This window comes from Gracilinanus agilis, chromosome 1, assembly GCF_016433145.1.
Source record: "Gracilinanus agilis isolate LMUSP501 chromosome 1, AgileGrace, whole genome shotgun sequence".
NCBI classification, from domain to species: domain Eukaryota; kingdom Metazoa; phylum Chordata; class Mammalia; order Didelphimorphia; family Didelphidae; genus Gracilinanus; species Gracilinanus agilis.
The window spans coordinates 345,318,566-345,340,525 of record NC_058130.1 but is presented as its reverse complement, the minus strand read 5'-3'; the positions used below and the strand labels follow the sequence as shown (position 1 = coordinate 345,340,525).

The window sequence follows — 21,960 nt, the reverse complement described above, 5'->3', positions numbered from 1 at the left end:
AGCTCACCTAAAAAAACAAAAGCAGAGCATAAAGGATCAAAAACAGAATCCAACAATATGTTGAATACAAAAGGCACACTTGAAACAGAAAGATACATGGAGTTGAAGAGATGAAGCAAAAGTTATTATGCTTTGACTGAAAAAAAAAAAAAAAAAAGCAGGGGTAGCAATCATGATCTCAACCAAAGCCAAAGCAAAAATAGACCTAATTAAAAGAGATAATCAGTGAAACTATATTTTGCTAAAAGGACAAATAATAAAAAAGTGGAAAAGAACTACTTGTTCAAAAATATTTATAGCTGCTCTTTTTGTGGTGGCAAAGAATTGGAAACTGAAGAGATATCCATCAACTGGGGAATGGCCAAACAAATTGTGGTATATGGTGATAAAATACTACTGTGCTATAAGAAATGATGAACAGGATGATTTCAGAAAGAACTGGAAGGACCTACAGGGAAATAAGTAGAACCAGGAGAAAATAATAACAGTAATATATTTGTGGAATGATCAACTGTGATACTTAGCAAAACAATGATCTAGGACAAATCTGAGGGACTTACAAAAGAATGCTATCCATTGCCAAAGAAAGAACTGTTGGAATTGGAATTCAGATGAAAGTATATGATTTTTCATATTAATTTGTTTGGGATTCTATTGGGGTGATATGATACACACACACAAACACACACACACACACACACACACACACACACACACACACACACAGTCAAAGGGCCATAAAACTGTATACTCGTTGACTCAACAATACCACTACTAGGTCTGTACCCAAAAGAATCAAAGAAAAACTAAAATGACCAATATGTACAAATATATTTAGCTCTTTCTGTAGTAGCAAAGAATTGGAAGCTGAAGGGATGCCTACCAACTGGGGAATGACAGAACAAGTTATGGTATATGATTGTGATAAAATGCTATTGCCCTACAAATAATGAGCAAAATAGTTTCAGTGAAATGAGCAGAACTAAGAGAACACTGTATACAGTGACAGCAATATTGTAATGATTAACTGGGAAAGGCTTAAGATAATAATCCAAGATAATTACAATAGACTCATGATTTTTAAAAAAGTTATCCAACTACAGAGAGAAATGATAAACTTTGAGTAATAACTGAAGTATTAATTTTCTCCTTATAATTTTTTATGACATAGCTAATATGGATATGTTTTACATGATTTCACATGTCTAATTGACATCACTTTGCTTTCCTTTACTTCTCAGTGAGTGGGGAAGAGTAGAAGGAAGGAAAAGAATTTGCAACACATTTTTAATTAATTTTTATTTTTAATTTTAATAACAAATTTCCACATAAGTTTTCCAAAGTTATGTGATCCATGCTGTCTCCCTCCCTTCGACCTTCCCCTCTCTCCTGGAGCTAACAAGCAATTCAATTTGGGTTATACATGAATTATCATGCAAAACATTTCCAAATTATTCATTTTTATAAGTTAATAATCTTATAGAACCAAAACCCCAAAACACATACCCAAATAAACAAGTGATAATGCATATGTTTTCATTTGCATTTCTACTCCAAGAGTTCTTTCTCTGGAGGTGGACAGCATTTTTTTTTCACTGAGTCCTCGGAATTGTTCTGAATCATTCTACTGCTGTTAGTAACAAAGTCTATCACATTTGATCATTCCACAATATTGCAGTTACTGTGTACAATGTTCTTCTGGTTCTGCTTATATCATTCTGCATCAGTTCACATAGCTCTTTCCAGCTCTTTTTAAAATTATTCTGTTCATCATTTCTCATAGCACAATAGTATTCCATCACCATTATATACCACAATTTGTTCAGCCATTCCCCAATTGAGGGGTGTCCCTTTAGTTTCCAATTCTTTGCCACCACAAAAAGAGCAGCTATAAATATTTTTGCACAAATAGGCCCTTTCCCATTTTTTTTTTGTAATCTCTTTGGGATACAGACCCAGTAGTGGTATTACTGGATCAAATGCAATTCAATTTTAAAAGAAAATGAGGTTTAAAATAACCAATTTTTTAAAAGAAAGAAAAAAAAAGCTGCTAATGCCTAAAAATAGTATGGAAATGAAGGTATGTCAGACCCTGACAGATAATCATCATTTTCAAGGAATTTTAATCAAAGTAAATAAATTTCCAGAAATAAAAAAAGGCTTAAAAACTAACATCCCCAAATAACCTCTTTACTTGACAGCGTATGGCAACCCAAGAAAACATGGTTTTAGAAAATAAACTAAAATATTTAATCAATATACTCTAATCAAATCCCTTCATTTAAGAAATTAACAAACTGAGGCTCTGTCAATTCTCTCTCCAATATTTGGCTCCTCTCTACTACCACTAATTAACTCTTGCAAGGACTTATTAGAAGGCATCTGATTTTAAAAGTCTGAAGACTGCTGCAGATTACTACTTATGAAAGCCTGCCTTTTATTTACACATACCTTCATCAAGGATGCCCTCAATTATAGAGGTCCTATTTACAGATATTTTCTGTGTGTGTGGGGGGCAGATAAGACAGAAAATTTGCTTTTATTCCTATTCATATTGCTACCGTTCTTTCTTTCAGGCATTAGGAGAACTGCTTATTTGACTCCATCAAATATATACATTAAAATTCTTCACAGGCCTAGAGACAGGAGGTCCTAGGTTCAAACCCGGCCTCAGCCATTTCCCAGCTGTGTGACCCTGGGCAAGTCACTTGACCCCCATTGCCCACCCTTACCAATCTTCCACCTATGAGACAATACACCGAAGTACAAGGGTTTAAAAAAAAAAATCTTAAAAAAAAAATTCTTCAGGATGTAGCAAAATGGCTACAATGATACAAGATATACATTAATTCCATTTCCTGATTTCCTTTAAAATGTTTTTGTACACCTTAGCCTTATTGAAATCACTAAAAACATGAGACATGATATATTTACATCTTTGGAATTTGAAATGTAGACCGTGTCTTTCGACTGTGTCTTCCTAAATCTATCAAATTGTTCAACAAAACAGACTGGATCTAAGGCACATTTAGCCAACTACTCTATCTCAGCTAAAGAGTATTTGCCAAATAGAAACCTCTAGCTAATATCCTATAATTACTGTATATAATATATAATTAACCAGTAAATTTTGAGTGGAAGTTCTGAAAAAGAATGAAGGTTTTCATATATGAAGATGACACCCAATAACAGTAAGGCATTATTTTTGAATAAGAACAAAACCATGGAATACACTCACGCACCCCTCTACATACAAGCTTCACCATTAACACTATACTTGAATTATGTAAATTAATTATTACTATCTTTTCTCTATAAATCTCTTCCTTCTGTGTCAATTCCACATACACAAATTTGTTTACGTCAAACAAATCAGAGCCCAGCAGGCAATAGGATATTCATAGTTTTTCTGCACAGAACTAAACACTCCTTCTATAATAGTTTTAGAAGACAATTATAAGGGTTAAAAATAGGGGTTCTGACAAAATAAGAGAAAAGCTTTTAATAATTTAAGTTTCATTTTTAAAATAATAATGATAGTTTAAGTTTTAATGAGAATATAGAATTGTAAATTAATATTGTCCCTTTAAGCCAAAGAAAAGAAAACTTCTAGCAGCTTTTAACAATTAACAATTTAGTTTAATTAAAATAGGGATAGTAAAATATATTAAAGGAAGGAAAGATAAAAAAGAGGAAAGAGAGATTACTAATCTTATACCCTATAAATACATCTAAAATTCCTAATACTACCTATCTGTCTTCTGAGGACAGTTTCTTCTGCTTGGCACAACCCAGGCCTAATCTAACCTACTTTATAAATGATTCACTAACTACCTAACTCCCTAAAATAATGGATAGCCACCACTCACTCACTCCTTCAATCAGTTTTCTATAGAAGCCCAACTATCACTAACCAACTAAAAGCAATCCTTGCCTATGAGACAAACCTCCTGCTCTCTAGAGATCCCAGAGGCAAAAAACTTTTAAAGGATAAAGCCAAAAGCCCTCCCCTCTCAGTAAGCTCAGACCCACCTTTATATACCAGCAACTAAACTCCAACTCACACTGCCAGCAACCAACCACCCACAACCAACTCATACCCAGCAGCCAACTTCCCCACAACTGCCAGCCCTAAGTGTCAGCAACTCATTCCCCAACCATCAGCAACTGACAGCCTGCAACTGAAGCTGGCTCAGCAGGGGGCACCCCAGTCCTACCTTCCTGTCACTGTGGGCTGGTAAATCCCTACAAATCTCTATGGTAAGAGGACCTCCAGGTCCCAGATTAAATTAAAGAAATTAAAGAATTCCTTTTTTACACAATAAATATCTAAGAAGTTCTTAGTATTATTACTAGAGGAAGTATTCTTTTTCCCTTCTCATTCTAGGATTTTTTATGTCAAAAATATAATAGTTAAAATTAAATTATGAAGCTGCTAGTAGTTTTATTACATCAAAGTAGTGATAATAAAGAGAAGGAAATGTAGGAAGGAGGTAGGGAATTGCCTAGCCTACCATTCTATGCGCTGTTCTGATGGATTGAAGCTCACCGACAACAAGGGTTCCTTCAGGTCCAATCTCCAGCCAAAAGAGCACAAGAGCACCTTGGTCTCGACTTATAAGCAATTTTCTCCACCCACTAGCTCTCTCTCATGTCACATCTCAGGAACCAATCATAGTTCCTTAATATGCCTGGCACCACGGGGGGGGGGAGGGGGGGGGAGCAGTGCCTTTGGGATCTGTGTCCCCTCTTGTTGGTTTCAACTTCCTTTCTCTGAGGGCCTGTCTATGCCTGTACATCTCAATGATAAATGACCTCCAGGTCACTGATTAATGATCTAAAACAAAGGTAAGGGAATTCCCTTTCCACAATAGAATACTTCTCCAATTAACCCATTTTTATGTGTACTGAAATATCATTGTCTTTTGATGCTGCTAAGGGACTGCACCCCAGAATTCTATATAATAAAACTATTTTTTAATGAAATCAGTTATACTTTTTTAAAATTTGTAAATATTTGTTGTTGCTGTTACATATGAAATTCACTTTTTTAAGCAAATCAAAGTTGTTATGGCTGGGATAGCTGCCACTACTGAAAATATCCAAGTTTTTGTGTCTCTTTTAATTTCATAAGAGTAAAAGCATCACCTCAACTCTCCTCCACTAGCCCTTAAAAAGGCAGCTAGTAAAAACAAAAATAAAAAAAGAACTAGGCTAAGTGAAAAAAATTTTCTCATCTACTGCAGGATCACAGATTTATTTCATTTGTATTAAAGTATGTCATGGAAATGAAAATTAGATAAAATTCAATATTGCTTTATAAAGCACTCATTTCTGAATCAATTTTTGTAATGAAATATATTCAGAACAAATTTATAACATTCAATTATAAAAGGGTCAATAAATATAAAGTATTACTTACTCAAATTCTGTTGCATAATATTTGAGAAAGCCTAGTAACAGGTCCCCAAGAGCTGACCCATTCTTTGAGAGGTAGGGAGGAATGGAACATGGAGCTTGATGTACAAGGTGCAGCTGCATAGAAGAACTAAAGGATTCCTGTGAAAATGAAAAGGAAAAAATATATAGCAATTTGTAAAACATTTAAGTCACGGACTTCATATAACCTCATCTAGAGTATAATGGAGAAAACACAGGTGATATATTAACTTAAGTATCTTATTTGTTATCACTTTCCTGCCTCAAACAACATGGAATTTGGAGATTTGAGGAGGCAAATTTCCAGTTCAGTATTTCCTCAAGGTTTTGGCAGTCATTAGTACAGCCTAGGAAGTTCATGAAAAATTAATGTTCTAATTCTTGATTTGGTTAGATAAAAACCTATAAAAATCTATAGCACTGTCAAGTCTTTCTAACTAATAAGAAATTGATATTTTGATCAAGAACAAAATTCCGTATCAGTCATGAGATCAAAGGAAGGAAAGAAAATGGGAAATAAGGAAGGAAACAAACATTTATTAAGCATCAACTGTTAACAGGGACTTTGCGAGAAGTGTTATAAATATTTTTCTCATTTGACCCCCTCAACCCTAAAAGTTAGGTGTTATTCTTATTCCCATTTTATAAGTGAAAAAACTGAAGCAAAAGTGAAGTGACTTGTCCAGGGTCACACAACATATCCAGTGCTCTATCCATTATTACAAAAGAGCTAATCTCAGAGTAAGAAACTCATGAGTTTGAGGTTCTATCTCTGACATACTATGTGACCCTGGGCAAGTTGTTTATCTCTCAGGGTAAATCTTTAAGTCTATATAAACATAGGAGTAGGCACAGATCTGTACTGGTAGAAGAAATTTCCTCATTGAGAATTTTCTATACCAATGAAATAACAGGTACAATCCACTTAAAACTGATGCTTTTAAATTTGAGTCCATTTGTGTATCAATAAATATGGTACTATTAGATTTGAATACAAGACTTAAACAAAAGACATTTAAGACAAATTAAGAAATTACAAGATAAGAAATTGAGAACTATAATCTTTGATCTTTCTAAATACCATATGACCTTGTATAAATTGGTTCAGGGTTCTTATTGCATGAGCTCTCAGAAATATTCTGTGTTTTTATAGCTATAAGAGTATATAAAATCAAGAAAGGGTCACTAAGTTACAGAGTATTCTTTCTAGAACTTTACCAGTTAAAGAAAAAGTCACCAGTAGTTTCTGAATCCACTCTTTTATCTTTTTCTCAAGGGTTCCTCAAAGAATACTACATTCAAATATTATGGGCCTATTTTCTGCAAAATGATAATACAAAGATACGCCTGCAATAATGACCTGTCAAATATTCTAAATTAATTAACTAAATAAATTTTTAAAAATAAGAGCAAAAAAATAAAGTGACTAATATATTCATAAAAAATTTAAATTAAATTAAAAAAGAATGACTTGTCATTTCTATAAGGTGGCAAATGATCCTTCTGAGTCAGGTAAGAAAATCATTTAAAACTATATACTTACTTATATTATCCATCTCTTAATCATATCTATTCTAACCTTTCCTGCCCTGAAGAGCATAACAGAAAAGAATGATGCAAAATGGAAGTTAAGTAGTATAGTTCTCTTATATCAACCAAGCAGTGGGTATATCCCTTCCTGATTCTGAGTCCTCTAAACATATCTGAGGCAAGCAATTTTTGTTGTCCTTTTTTTGCCTCCTATGCACATTCTTCTCCCACTACCATTTTTATTTACTTGTTACATTAAAGTTTGCAGGTATCTTCCCTTCCTCTCCTCCCCACATCATCAAAAAGTATAAATAAAACTGTCTTGTTTCAATTTATCTGTTATTTCTATTGGAAAAGGATATACACAAATTATTCTTCAATCAATATTTAAGTTGCTGTATATAATAGTGTTTCTTGGTTCTTCTAGTTCATTTAGCTCTTCATAATTTCATATAGGTCTTTTCCATTTTCTAAAAAAATTAACCTCATCATTTCTTATGGAGCAGTAGTTCCATCACAATCCTATGCCACAATTTATTTTGCCATTCCTTTGCTGATAGATATCCCCTCAATTTCCAGTTCTTTGCCATTGGAGAGATACTATATTCTAGAACAGTGATGGGCAAACTACAGCCCTCAGGCCAGATGCAGCCCCCTGAAATGTTCTATCCCACTGGGCAACATTATTCCAAATCTGACAAATACAATGAGTAGGATACAATACAATGAAACTTTGAAAGAGTTGCCTTAGAAACAGACTGACAGATGAGTATTTCCTTTCCTTTGGCCCCCTCTTTAAAAAGTTTGCCCATCACTGTTCTAGAACATATAAGTTCTTTCTCTTTTTCCGTGATCACCTTAGAAAACAGACCTAATAATAGTATTACTGGGTTAAAGAGTATACAGTTTTATAACTCTTTGGGCATAATTCCAGATTGGTCTCCAAAATGGATGGATTAATTTACAGTTCTACCAATTGTGTATTAATGTCTCCATTATTCCACATCCCCTCCAACATTTATCACTTTGCCCTTTTATCATTTTAGCCAGTCTGATAGGTGTGAAATGATATCTTAGAGTTTTGATTAGCATTTCTCTTAATCAATAATTTGGAGCATTTTTTCATATGGCTATACATAGATCTGGTTTCTTCATTCAAAATTAATTCATATCTTCTCAGCATTTATCAATTGAGAAATGGCTCATATTCTTATAAAAGTGGCAAAGTTCTCATATATTTTAGATCTTAGAAACTATACATTTCATATTCTTTTTTTTTTTAAACCCTTGTACTTCAGTGTATTGTCTCATAGGTGGAAGAGTGGTAAGGGTGGGCAATGGGGGTCAAGTGACTTGCCCAGGGTCACACAGCTGGGAAGTGGCTGAGGCCGGGTTTGAACCTAGGACCTCCTGTCTCTAGGCCTGACTCTCACTCCACTGAGCTACCCAGCTGCCCCTTTTTCATATTCTTTTTGTCTTTATTTATAAATTCTTCTCCTATCCATAAGTCTGGTAGGCAATAATGTTCCCTGTTCTTCTAATTTGCTTATATCACCTCCCTTTATGCCTAGGTCCTATATCCATTTTGATCTTATCTTATCCCTTAAAGGGATCCACTGTTGATTATCATTTGTGAAGACTTGCTTGTTCCCTAATGGAAAGTAGTTTGTGCAGGTGCTTAAGAATATTGGACTTGGAAACCAGAAGATCTGAGTTCAAGTCCAGCTTAGACCCTTACTAGCTGTATTACCCTGGGAAAAGCAGCTTCTGACTCAGTTTCCTCATCTGTAAAACAGAGATGACAGTAGTAATAGCACCAACTTCACAAAGTTGTTGTGAAACTAAAATGTGATATTTGCTAAATGCTTTGCAAACCTTAAAAAGCTACCTTTTGTGGTAGCAAAGAATAGGAAATTTAGGAAATACTCATCAATTGGGGAATGGCTGAACAAGTTGTGATATATAATTATGATGGAACACTATTGCGCTAAAAGAAATGAGTAGTAGGATGCTTTCAGAAAAACCTGGAAAGACTTACATGAATTGATGCAAAGGGAAGTGAGCAAAACCCAGAATATCATATACAGTAACAGCAATATTGTATGATGATCAACTGTGAATAACTTAGCTATTCTCAGCAATACACTGATCTAAGACAATTCTGAAGGACTATGAAAGTTATCCACCCTTGAAAGAAAGAACTGATGGAATCTAAATGCAGACTGAAGCATGCTTTTTCACTTTTAATTTTCTTAAGGGTTTTTTTGCTTGAACACACAGGTTGATGCGGACATTATTGGATGTGGACTAGAAACGATCACACCAATGCAACTATCAATAATATGGAAATAGGTCTTGATAGATGTTAAAACCAGTGGAGGGGGCATTTGGGTAGCTCAGTGGATTGAGAGTCAGTCCTAGGTTCAAATCTGGCGTCAGCCACTTCCTAGCTGTGTGACCCTGGGCAAGTCACTTGACCCCCACTGCCTACCCTTACCACTCCTTCTCCCTTGGAACCAATACACAATATTGACTCCAAGATGGAAGGTAAGGGTTTTAAAAAATAATAATAAAAAATAAATAAAATAAATAAAACCAGTGGAAATGCGTGTCGGCTATGGGGGGGGGGGGGTTGAAGGGGAAAATAAAAACATGAATCATGCAGCCATGGACAATTTTTTTCTAAAAAATAAAATATTAATAAAAGTAAAATTTTTTTGGCCTGTGTTTTCTGTCATAGCATAACTAGCATGGAAATGTTTTGCATGACTGCATACAACCTACATAAAATTGCTAGTCTTCTCAATAAGGTAGGGAGGCGAGAGAGGGAGAGAAATTAAAACTCAAAAATTTTAAAAACAAATGCTAAAAATTGCTTTTATATTTAAATAGAAAAATATTTAAATCTTAAAGAGCTGTATGAATGCTACCTATTACTATTACTGCTAATACCATATTGAATGTGCTCTCAATTTGGGACCCATAAGGATTTTAAACTGAAGTTGGCAGTTAGAAATCTTCTCTTTTTATGGTATTTATTAAGATCTAAAATGTTTTCGCTGGTCTTTTAGTATCTGAACAGCTCCCCAATTTTATCATCTTCAGGATGAATTGTCTCAACATTTTCTTGATTCAATTTAACTACTTTTCTTTGTTATTCTTAACGCCATTCTAACTCTTTAAGAAGCCTGGCATGTCATGTTAGGTTCCTAGTGTGGTGGTACAACTGTATTTGATGGAGAAAAAAATTTTGTTTCAAGTGGTTTTTGAAAATATTCTTTATTTTTCTTCTGCTGGTAGTTAACTTTCCATTTCTACTCCTGAATTGACCTGGGGATGACTTTGCTTAGATGTCTATCTTGCAGAACTTTCTCTAAACTGGTTTTATAATCCATTGCTTCTCATGAAATCATCTGTCATCACTTCTTTTAAACATTAAACACAAAAGTTTATATTCTATCCCAATGTTGCCTTTGGAAGCCACCTTTTTCCATTTGGTAAATAAAGGAGGCATTTCTTGAACGAGGCACCTTCTGGGTGTCTTTTAGTTTAGTTTCCTTGCTGTGACAATTAATTTACATTAGTTAAACTTCTAGAAGAAATTATTTTATAATTGATGTTGTCATTTCTATTGTAGACTTTCCATTTTTATTTCTTCTTCAAATTTAGGATTAAATCATTGTATACAATCTTTTTCTCATTCTTCTTTTTTGCTTATTTTGATTTTAGCTGAGTTGATAATCTAACTGCACATAAACTGCTGATTCAGAGATAATGACCATATCAGTAACAAGTCTTTCCTATTTATTAAGATATAATCTACTTTTTACAGTGTTATTTGGCACTTGTTATAATCTAGTGCAGACCAATTATTTTTTCAAAGTGTCCAAGATACAGAAGAGTGAAGCTTCCATGTAATCTCATTATTTCTTCCTGAGTCATACTTTCCCCCATTCTTATCCTTTACAACTTTTAAGTTGGCAAATATCAGAGTATATGTAGATTTGATTTGGAGGATCAAGTTCTCTTTTGCCATCATATTCATTACTAGCTGCACCTTCATTTGTTCTTCTTGGCTAACTGTTCAAGGCAGAGGGGTCTGAATACTCTGCTCCCCCTGCTATTTCCAGGTTCTATGCCTTCCTTTATTACTCCCTAACCTCTCTTTCTTTGAAGTTCATATCTATTTATATTACTTGTCAATTAAAATCCTGGTAGCTGTTCTCTACAACCACCCCCAAGACACTCCCTTTTCTTTCTCAATGAGTTCAACTCTTGACTCACAATTTTTTTTCTCCTCCTCCTTCCTTCCCTCCTTAGAGGACTTCACATATATATTGATTCTCCCTCAAACTCTTTAACCAATCAATTACTTTAAAACCAATTCACTTCCTGTGATCTACTTCCTCCACCTCACTTTAACCATACACAAAGATAGTCATTCCCTTGATTTTTGCCAACACTCACAAAAGTACCTTCTTGCTGTTCAAGAATTCCAAAATCTCCTTATCCAATCATTAGTCTACTGGCTTTTCACCTCACACTATGCATTCCCTTACAAATCCCTATTCCTTTGTCTACTCTATACAATAACTTCCAAATTCCCAACCCCTCAATTCTCTCAAGCTTTCTCCCTTTTACTAATCACTCTCTCACTCTCTTCTTTTCCCCTTCTTGAACCCCTAATAAGCCAATTAAACTCTACAGTGTTCTCTTTTGGATCCCATATCATTTTGCTAATTATATCAAGCCAACCCTCATTTTTAGATCATTTGCCACTTTCACTCCTATACATGTAGTACTGCTGAACATCATGTAACCATTTTGACTGGACCCAATACAAATTTATGTTACACGGTCTCCTCACTGCTGCTAGGTAATAACACACCTCTCCCATCAACTCATTGTTCTCCTCTCTCCACAGCAGCTCTTCCAAACCTTTTCATCCGTCCTCCAACTTCTCATGAGTCCCTCCTCCACCTACTCTCAGATAAGAACTTTGCTTCATATTTTACAGAAAAAACAAGGCCATTCACCATGACTTCCTCTTCTCCCATTTCCTCATGTTCTATTATTCAAATGCCTTCTGCCACAATCTCCTCCTTCACCCATCTCACATGATAAAGCAGCCTTACCAAAAGCTAACCTGCTCTCCAAATGGTAGTACTTTCCTTCCCTAAAAACCAAGTTCATTTTGTGTGTGTACTTATATGCACACATATACATATATGTACATACTTTCTTCTCTAATAAAATGTGAGCTCTTTAATAGTAAAGATACTTCCAATTTTGTACTTATAATTTTTAATGCTTAACAAAGTGGCTGGCACATATTAGGCATTTAATAAATGCTTGCTGACTGGTTGCTATGTTTCATTTCCAGTTCTATTATGACATATCGTGGTGCTTTGGAACATACATTATCTGAAATTATAAATATCCCTTCCAAGATATAATCAAACATTTGTCTGTACTATTGTCCATCACAACATCCACCATAACAGATATATCTGAGCATTCTTCTATCACATCCATTTTCAATTTAAAATCTTTTGATGAGAAAGACAAGTCTCTAAGTAAACATTCATTGCAATCACAATGTATTCTGTCTCAGGACATCATTAAAGTATTAATACCATGATTCAAATCCCACTTTTACTTACTCCTTCTGCATCATCTCTTCATTTTTAGTATCCTTTCTTGGGAGCAGCTGGGTAGTTCAGTGGATTGAGAGCCATCCTAGAGACAGGAGGTCCTAGGTTCAATTCTGGCCTCAGATATTTCCCAACTTGGGTAAATCATTTAACCCCCATTGCCTACCCCATATCACTCTTCTGCCTTGGAACCAAAACATAAATATTGATTCTAAGGTTTAAAGTAAGGGTTTAAAAAAAGTTTTTAATACCCTTTCTTTTTCAAAGTAAAAAACTTTGCTTGAAAGAAATGATAAAAATACTGTTTTCTAAGGTCTTCATTTTTCTATCTTGAACTCTGACATCACTATAACTACTTTCCAGGTTTCTTCTGGAGATTCAGTTCAGCTTATCACTAATATATTTTTAAAAGAGTAGTGGTTATAGGCTACTATAGTTAGGATGCATGCTTAAGACAAAGAACACAACTCCTTACTGGCCATGTCGGATCTATAAATGGATATTTCCACAACTGCTTGACAAGAAATCATTAACAATGTGACTAATCTCATCTCTAGAAGCATTAATAGTATCTTTGCCTGCAAACAGCTGGAGATTAGATCCTCCTTATGTTCTGTGATACATATAGCCTGGCTTCTTCAGAAGATTGATTCACCCTTTATGCAAGAGTTTCATACCATTTATATCTAGGAATTCAGGGTTTCTTTTCATTTTCTAAGCTTCAACTTACATACAGTACAGTGAAAAGAGTGTTGGGCTGGGAATCAAGAGGATCTAGGTTAAAATCCCAGTTCTGCTAATTATTTTTTTATCATCTTAGAAAACTTACTTTCCTTGGCCTCAGTTCCTCCATCTGGAAAATGAGAGGACTTTATTCTATGATCATTATTAGTCCTTCTAGCTTTATGTCTATGATCCTATGGTCCTTTCTTCTTTGTGCCGCATTCTTCTACTTTTGATAATCTTGACAGTGGTTTAAATTCCCCTTGATCTCCTCAGTTTTTTTTCTTCCTGCCTTCGTGTCTTGTTTCTATTCCTTCAGACCACCCTTCACTTCTGTATATCAGAATTCCCAATTCACTGTTCTCTTTGTTTCTTTGGGGAAGTTTACCAGAGTGGATTCCAATTTTTCTACTCTGTCAATTATTTCTGTTGTGCAAAAGTATAAATTCTGTTTTCACAATTCTTATTTCTCTTAAAATATTCCAAACACCCAGCTATGGCTCCATGCTCCACTTGGAATTCACAGGGTTCCATGCTTCATCAGGTTTTGATTCATTTTCCTGTCTTGTAATATTTATTCACTAGTGTCTTGACTCATTTAGAAGATCTGGACACCATCTATCCTTTTGTTAATATCTTCTTTAATAGTCTATCTATCTATGCTGAAGGTAATTTAAGTGAGTTTTCTTCTTCCTTAGATCTCTGGTAATTTCAGGCTTTTTCCCTTTTAATCCCACAAACTGGCTACCCTTCCCCCTTGACGGCAGTTTCCTGATGCCTGTCTCCTCAAAGCGTTCTTTGGTCCTCCCATGTTGGGCTTTTCACATTTCACTGGATCAAATTAAGGGGGATGGGAGAGTGTGGGAAAAGAGATAGACCAGGGGCATAGACATAGTGTTAGAACTAATCCCAGGTAGATGCCAGTCTTCTCACTTTCGGCCCTATAGATACAATATATACCTACACTGGGATCTTATCCCAGTTCTCTAGGTACTTATAATTCAGAGACTAAAACTGAATACTGTAGAAGCACAAAAAGTATTGCCACAATGCCAGCCAGAGAAAGATCTTGCCTTTAAGTGGGTGGGTGGGTGTGTAAGAAGGAAGAAGGTAAGGGTATGATTGCTGAACTGAGTTCTATTTCAAGCCTTTCAGGACAAAATGAAGTAGCAGGTGAGGAAGAGAGTACAGTGAGTGTATTAGGAACCAGCCTTCTCTGTTGTTCCATCATTATGGATTTTGGTACCTCAGACCAGTGGTTTCAAACTAAGATAAGATCCTCTGTAAGCCAAATATTAAATCAGAAAACCATGAATTAAGATTACCTAAATTGTACTGCATTTTTATTTAAACATTCCCAATTACAGTTTTCCTTGGTTTTTATTTTTTTTAACATTTATTAATATTCATTTTTAACATGGTTACATGATTCATGCTCCTACTTTCCCCTTCACCCCCCGCACTCCCCCCACCCATGGCCGGCGCACATTTCCACTGGTTTTGCCATGTGTCCTTGATCAAGACCTATTTCCAAATTGTTGGTGGTTGCATTGGTGTGGTAATTTCGAGTCCACATCCCCAATCATGTCCACCCCGACCCATACATTCAAGCAGTTGCCTTTCTTATATGTTTCCTCTCCTGCAGTCCTTCCTCTGAATGTGGGTAGTTTTCTTTACCATAAATACCTCAGAATTGTCCTGGGTCATTGCACTGCTGCTAGTACAGAAGTCCATTACATTCTATTTTACCACAGTGTATTGGTCTCTGTGTACAATGTTCTTCTGGCTCTCCTCCTTTCACTCTGCATGAATTCCTGGAGGTCTTTCCAGTTCACATGGAATTCCTCCAATTTATTATTCCTTTGAGCACAACAGTATTCCATCACCAGCATGTACCACAATTTGTTCAGCCATTCCCCAATTGAAGGACATACCCTACTTTTCCAGTTTTTTGCCACCACAAAAAGCACAGCTATAAATATTTTGGTACAAGTCTGTTTATCTATGATCTCTTTGGGTTACAAACCCAACAACGGTATGGCTGGATCAAAGGGCAGGCATTCTTTTATAGCCCTTTGAGCATAGTTCCAAATTGCCAGCCAGAATGGTTGGATCAGTTGACAACTCCACCAGCAATGCATTAATGTCCCAATTTTGCCACATCCCCTCCAACATTCATTACTCTCCCCTTCTTTGATTTTAGCTAATCTGCTAGGTGTGAGGTGATACCTCAGAGTTGTTTTGATTTGCATTTCTCTAATTATTAGGGATTTAGAACACTTTCTCATGTGCTTATTGATACTTTTGATTTCTTTACCTGAAAATTGCCTATTCATGTCTTTTGCCCATTTATCAATTGGGGAATGGCTTGATTTTTTTATACAATTGCAAGTTTCTCTTGGTGTCCCCTACTATTCACCCCCCTCTTTCCCATCCCCCATATCATCTTAGACCATTTAGTATTCCACCCTCTCCCTATGAATTATTCTTCTGATTACTATAATAGTGAATATTATAATAGTGAATACAGTTCACTACAGAGAATTATACATAATATTTCTCCACATACGAATACAGATAATTAGATCTTATTGAAGCCCTTAAAGAGGCAAATTTAAAAAATGAGTTTTCTTTCTTTCCCCTGTTTATTTACCTTTTCATGTTTCTCTTGATTTTTGTGGTTGGATATCAAACTTTCCATTTAGTCCTGGTCTTTTCTGTGCAAATACTTGGAAATCTTCTATCTTATATGCCCAAACATTCCCCTGGAAGTGTATAGTTAGTTTGGATGGGTAGGTGATCTGTGGTTGAAGAACCAGTTCTCTTGCCTTTCTGAATATCATTTTCCAAGCCTTGTAGTCTTTTAGTGTGGATGCTGCCAGATCCTGTGTGATCCTGATTGGTGCTCCTTGATATTTGAATTGTCTCTTTCTGGCTTCTTGTAAGATTTTTTCTTTTACTTGGAAGCTCTTGAATTTGGCTGTTATATTCCTGGGGGTTGTCTTTTCAGGGTCTAGTGTAGAGGGTGATCTATGGATCCTTTCAATGTATATATTGCCCTCTTGTTGTAGGACTTCAGGGCAATTTTGCTGAATAATTTCTTTTAGTATGGAGTCCAAATTTCTATTAATTTCTGCTTTTTCAGGAAGTCCAATGATTCTCAGATTGTCTCTTTCAGACCTGTTTTCTTGGTCTGTCACTTTCTCATTGAGATATTTCATGTTTCCTTCTATTTTTATCAGTCTTTTGACTTTGTTTTATTTGTTCTTGCTGTCTTGAGACATCAGTAGCTTCTAATTGCTCAATTCTAGCCTTTAGGGACTGGTTTTCGGCTATAATCTTTTTTGGTTTTCCTTTTCAATCTCGTCATTTCTGGTGTTCAATTTGTTTATCAGTTCATTTGATTTCTGAGTCTCACTTTCCAATTGCAAAATTCTGCCTTTTAAACTGTTATTTTCTTGCCAGATCTCTTCCATCTTTCTCATCATCTCAGATTTGAACCCTTCAATGGCTTGTGACTAGTTTTCATTATTTTGGGAAGGTTTGGATATGATTACTTGTTTGTTCTCCTCTGCTGTTTGCTCTGTTGTCTGGATTTTCTCTGTGAAAAAGTTGTCGAGTGTTAAAGATTTCTTCTTGATGATCTTTCTCTTCTGGGGTTCCCGATTTTGGCTTGCCATTGTTAGCCCTAAGCCTTCTCAGCTTTATCCTCACACTCAGGGTCTGTCTGCGCTCTCTAGGCTCCCGAGGTCTTAGGTCTCGTTGTTCTCGGGGTCAACCGTCCTGGTGATCCCCCCACCTGCCCCTCTGCCTGAGGCTCCTTCAACAGTGTCAGGGCACTGCTTCCACAGCTATGCACCCATCTGCACAGAGTCCCCACTAGAGGTCCAAGCCTGCACTTAAGATCCTTGGCCGTGCCTACTTTCGCGCCAGCACTCAAGGTCTGTTTTCAAAGTCCGTGTTCTCTTTAGCCTCTTGGGGTCCTAAGTCTTGCTCTCAGCAGCAGGCCCTGGAGCTGCCAATGACTTAATGGGTGCCCCAAACCTGCTTTAACACACAGTTGGGAAGTGGCTGAGGCCGGGTTTGAACCTAGGACCTCCTGTCTCTAGGCCTGACTCTCATTCCACTGAGCTACCCAGCTGCCCCTGGTAGAAGAATTTTATACCAGTCTTTGCCTACCTGAAACAACTAAATTCTGAAGTTGCTTTATTTCTTGTGCATAATTCTTTTTTTCTTTTTGGAAAAGTAGAAGAAATTGTGAGAATCAGAGAAAAATGACTTCTTCTCCATGGCCAGGAAGCCCTGGTTTTCTTCATAGACTCTTTCTTCCACATACTGAATAAATCATTTCATGTCGTGCTCAAACAAGGTCACCTTTTACACTATGAACATGAAAACCCAACCCAATTGAAGGTCAATGAACAATTTGCTCAGTAATTCCTGAATCTAAAATGAATTAGTCTTTGTTTTTCTCCCTGAAAACTTCCATGCTAAATGATATAACAACTAGCAATTTTGAAAGGTTTCTACATATCCACTTAAGAAATTTAACGTTATTGCCTTTAAATTTTTTATTACTATATAACTAAGACCATTTAAAATATATTTATTTTCTCCTGTTTTGTAACAGCATAAATCCCTTTCCATAATGCAACCTAATTATATTCCCATACTTCTAATAATTGTACTTAACCCACACCCCCCAAAAAAATTAAAATAAAAAGCCTTTCAACAGATCCTAACATTTTTGTAAAAATAAATAGTTATAGCCTAAAAGTTTGCTATTTGAGTAATTAGGTACCTTCTAAGCTTAGTAATATGATCTAAGTTAATGTTTATTAAAAAGACAATTCGTTTTTTTAGAAGTATTTGTCTAATATAGAGACAACAGAGGACCAGAGTAGATTAGATAATCCTTTGAAATACATGATGCTTTTATTTATTTATTTTTTTTAAACCCTTACCTTCCGTCTTGGAGTCAATACTGTGTGGCTCCAAGGCAGAAGAGAGGTAAGGGTAGACAATGGGGGTCAAGTGACTTGCCCAGGGTCACACAGCTGTGAAGTGTCAGAGGTCAGATTTGAACCTAGGACCTCCCGTCTCTAGGCCTGGCTCTCAATCCACTGAGCTACCCTGCTGCCCCCAATGCATGATGCTTTACTATGACACTCTATCAAAAAAATACTATATATTATGTTTCATTTAAAAATTAATCTTTGCTATACAATATTTATGACATCTATAATCATCAAAGTTATTTAAAAAGCTTGTCAGAGATTTTTTTCTAGTTAAGTATTAATTACTTAAAATGTGTTTTTGTTAATTTTTTAAAATAACTTTGAACATTAAAAAATATTTAAAATTCATATTTAAATCAACTGCATAGCTTAGGTGGGCCTGAGTTTTTCATCAAAAGCATTACATGCTTGTTGAGTTCATTTTATTTGTATTTGCAAACTAAAAGTATCCACAAATAATCTTATAATATTTACAATACTTTTGCCAGTCCATCAGTTATGAAAAATTTATTAAGAGCTTACAATACCAGGCACTTAAGATACAAAAAAAAAAAAGGTATAAACTGTCCCTGCTCATAAGGAATGCATGTTCTCTCAATTGAGAAGACAAGAGACAGGATATGTAGTGGTATATTCAAAGGACTAAAAACAGACTTGTGTAGATGGATTGCAGAGACAATGGAGGAGAAATAAGATGCAAGAACGTTGGCAAAGAAGGAAAAGGAAAAGTTGTAAAGAACTTTAAATGACAAAGAATGTCCAATTCTGGGCTTTAGAAAAGCCTTGTTGGCAGTCAAATGATGCATGGAGACAGAAGAGACATTGGGTAGGAACACCGAATGGAAGGCTCCTGTGACAGCCCAGGCAAGAGATGAGGAAATTCATGGAATACTCCAATATTATTTTCTCAAGATTAGCTTTATCTAATTGCTAACCAATCTAATTGTTGAAATTAAATGAAATATGGTAAAAAGAGTGCTACATCTGCAAACAGAAAAGACCCAGGTCAGAATATTGTTTCCAATACATGTCACTACTTAAAAATAGTCAGTCAACCTCTCTCTGAGCCTTGGTTTCTTCATCTATAAAATGGAGACAATATTATATAGTGCCATTGTATGCAAAGCAATTTGCTAACTTTAAGAGTACTCCACAAATGTGAACTATTTTTATTTTGGGAGTGAGTCCCTTGAGAAAATTTCATGGGGGAGGAAATTTTTCATGAGTGTCAAACATAACAGAATTCAAGGAAGATAAGGCTTTTGAACTTGCATGGGATTTCACTAATGACTTTTATATAAATGCTAGTCTTTATTATTTTGTTGTCTATAATGTCTACAAATTTCTATGACATCTTACTTTCATTTTATATCAGCACAAATGACTTTCTATGAAGCTAATTGCTAATATTATAGCAATAAGGGAAATTCTAGAATCATTCCAAAGTTAAAAAAATACTAGATATCTTATTAACTAACAAAGGGTATTAAGACACTAAAAAATTGCATTAGTCATCTAAATATTTGTATGCATAATCTTTTCACTGATTTAATTTGCTTTCCTATTAACAAATTGCTTTTTCATTGTAGCACTAAATTTTCAGAACAATGTGAAGATGATGTAAAGAAGTACAAAACTGCTACACTGTCACATTTGACACTTTACAGTTTACTGCCATTTCTCTTATAGATTTAGTGAGTGTGCCAATTATGTTTTTGGTGAATATTTCACATCTTACTATAAATTACAAGAATAAAAGAATAAATAATGCCCAATTATTTCTGAGAAAAATATATGGCAAATTCAGAAAAAATGTATGTAACAGTGTTATTAAAAAGTACTATCTAGGGCAGCTGGGTAGCTCAGTGGAGTGAGAGTCAGGCCTAGAGACAGGAGGTCCTAGGTTCAAACCCGGCCTCAGCCACTTCCCAGCTGTGTGACCCTGGGCAAGTCACTTGACCCCCATTGCCCACCCTTACCAATCTTCCACCTATGAGACAATACACCGAAGTACAAGGGTTTAAAAAAAAAGTACTATCTAAATTGAATTTTTAAAAGAAAATCAATAATTTATAAATGAAAAAGAAGACATTTAAAGGAATTCCACTTTGAACTTTTCTGCAAAGTGGAAAAGCTACTCTATTTGGTTTGTAAGGCCAAATTTTATATTAAAGTGAGATATAGTTCTTTAAGAATAAACTGAAATATACCCAGATAACAGCAAATGCTATACATGTAACACCCCAATTTAATAGATGTTATTATAATAAGAGTTTTACAAGAACTGGGCCAATAGATGACAACTTCTGAATCAATTATAACGAATTCTAAGAAACAGATATGTTATACAATAGCTACTTTCTCATACAAATTAGTCCATTTCTATAGCAGACAATAATTTTTATAATATTTCTTGAGGGGGGAAAAAAGGACTTTGTTTTTAACATATAGACTAAATGGAATTACTGGTATATTCTACTGCATGTCATAAACTACATGCTTTTTCTCCTCCACAATTAAACTTTGTTATACCCAGTACACGTTTTATCCAGCATACAAAGTTGAGGACATCTTGTTCCAATTAGTCTAAATTTCTCTTTTACATAGGAGGGAAATAAGACCTAGAAGACAATGCACAAACTTAAGGGCACAAAGTTAACAAATAGCATATAGGTAAGTTTATGAATGGTATGAAATTGTGCATTATTCCCCAATATACACTGATTAGTATTAGTAATCATAGATTGGCAACTTCCTATGGAATTAGTGAAAGTTAAGTGCCCTTCACTAAGAATATCAAACTCTCCTTATGAATAGTAGAGAAATCCCCCTCCCCAAGCAGCTTCACATATATATTAATACATAAATATAAGCCTTTAATATACTCTTTTCAAATGTGGCTAAGAGACACCCTTCCCCCTCCCCGTTCTTTTTTTTCCCCATGGGAGGACGTTTGGGTATCCTAATTCCCATGGGAGAAATCTCAAAACTTACAAGTTATAATCTTGACTACATATAATAAATGTTGTAGCCTGAGAAACCTTACAACCTGAAAAACCTTAGACAGGCCTAAATTTCAACTGAGAAAATTTCAAACTTAAGGAATGTTCCCATAGGCTTGGAAGCACTGGGAAAACTTAAGGAAGATAGAACAAGATAAAGAAATATAACATACAAATGCATTATGTAACACTCAGATGGTGGGAAAAAGGAGACAGCACTATATTGGATCCCTAAAAATTCTGAGTAGATTTGAGCATCAAGGTCTACTGTTTCTGAGAGGTCTCTCCAGACATTGGTCTATATCTCTCTGTCTCTCCCCCCCAACCCCCCGACACTACTTCTGAGATGCCTCTCCAGATAGAGCTCCCTCACTCTATCCCCCCATTACCCACCTCCACCCCTGAATAAAGCCACATGAGCTCTGCCAGCATCTTATCAAGTCTCCTGCCTGCTCATTAAAATGAGTCAAGGGGGAAAGAGCATCCCCAGAATTCCACTCCACACAGATGGGAGCCCACCCAGGATTCTTGAACAACAGTAGTGCCTCAGTTTAACCATCTGGGCAAGAGAGCAGACAGGGAATGACAGCTGCA

General features: G+C 35.5%; 1 protein-coding gene across 1 annotated transcript in view; it reads right to left on the bottom strand.

Moving 5' to 3' along the window:
• TENT2 (terminal nucleotidyltransferase 2) overlaps positions 1-21,960 on the bottom strand; it is a 97,803-nt gene that overhangs the window by 16,740 nt on the left and 59,103 nt on the right. Inside the window, exon 12 of the mRNA XM_044663291.1 lies at positions 5,423-5,559. Within this exon, the coding sequence (XP_044519226.1) occupies positions 5,423-5,559 (137 nt within the window). The remainder of the gene's footprint in view (positions 1-5,422; positions 5,560-21,960) is intronic.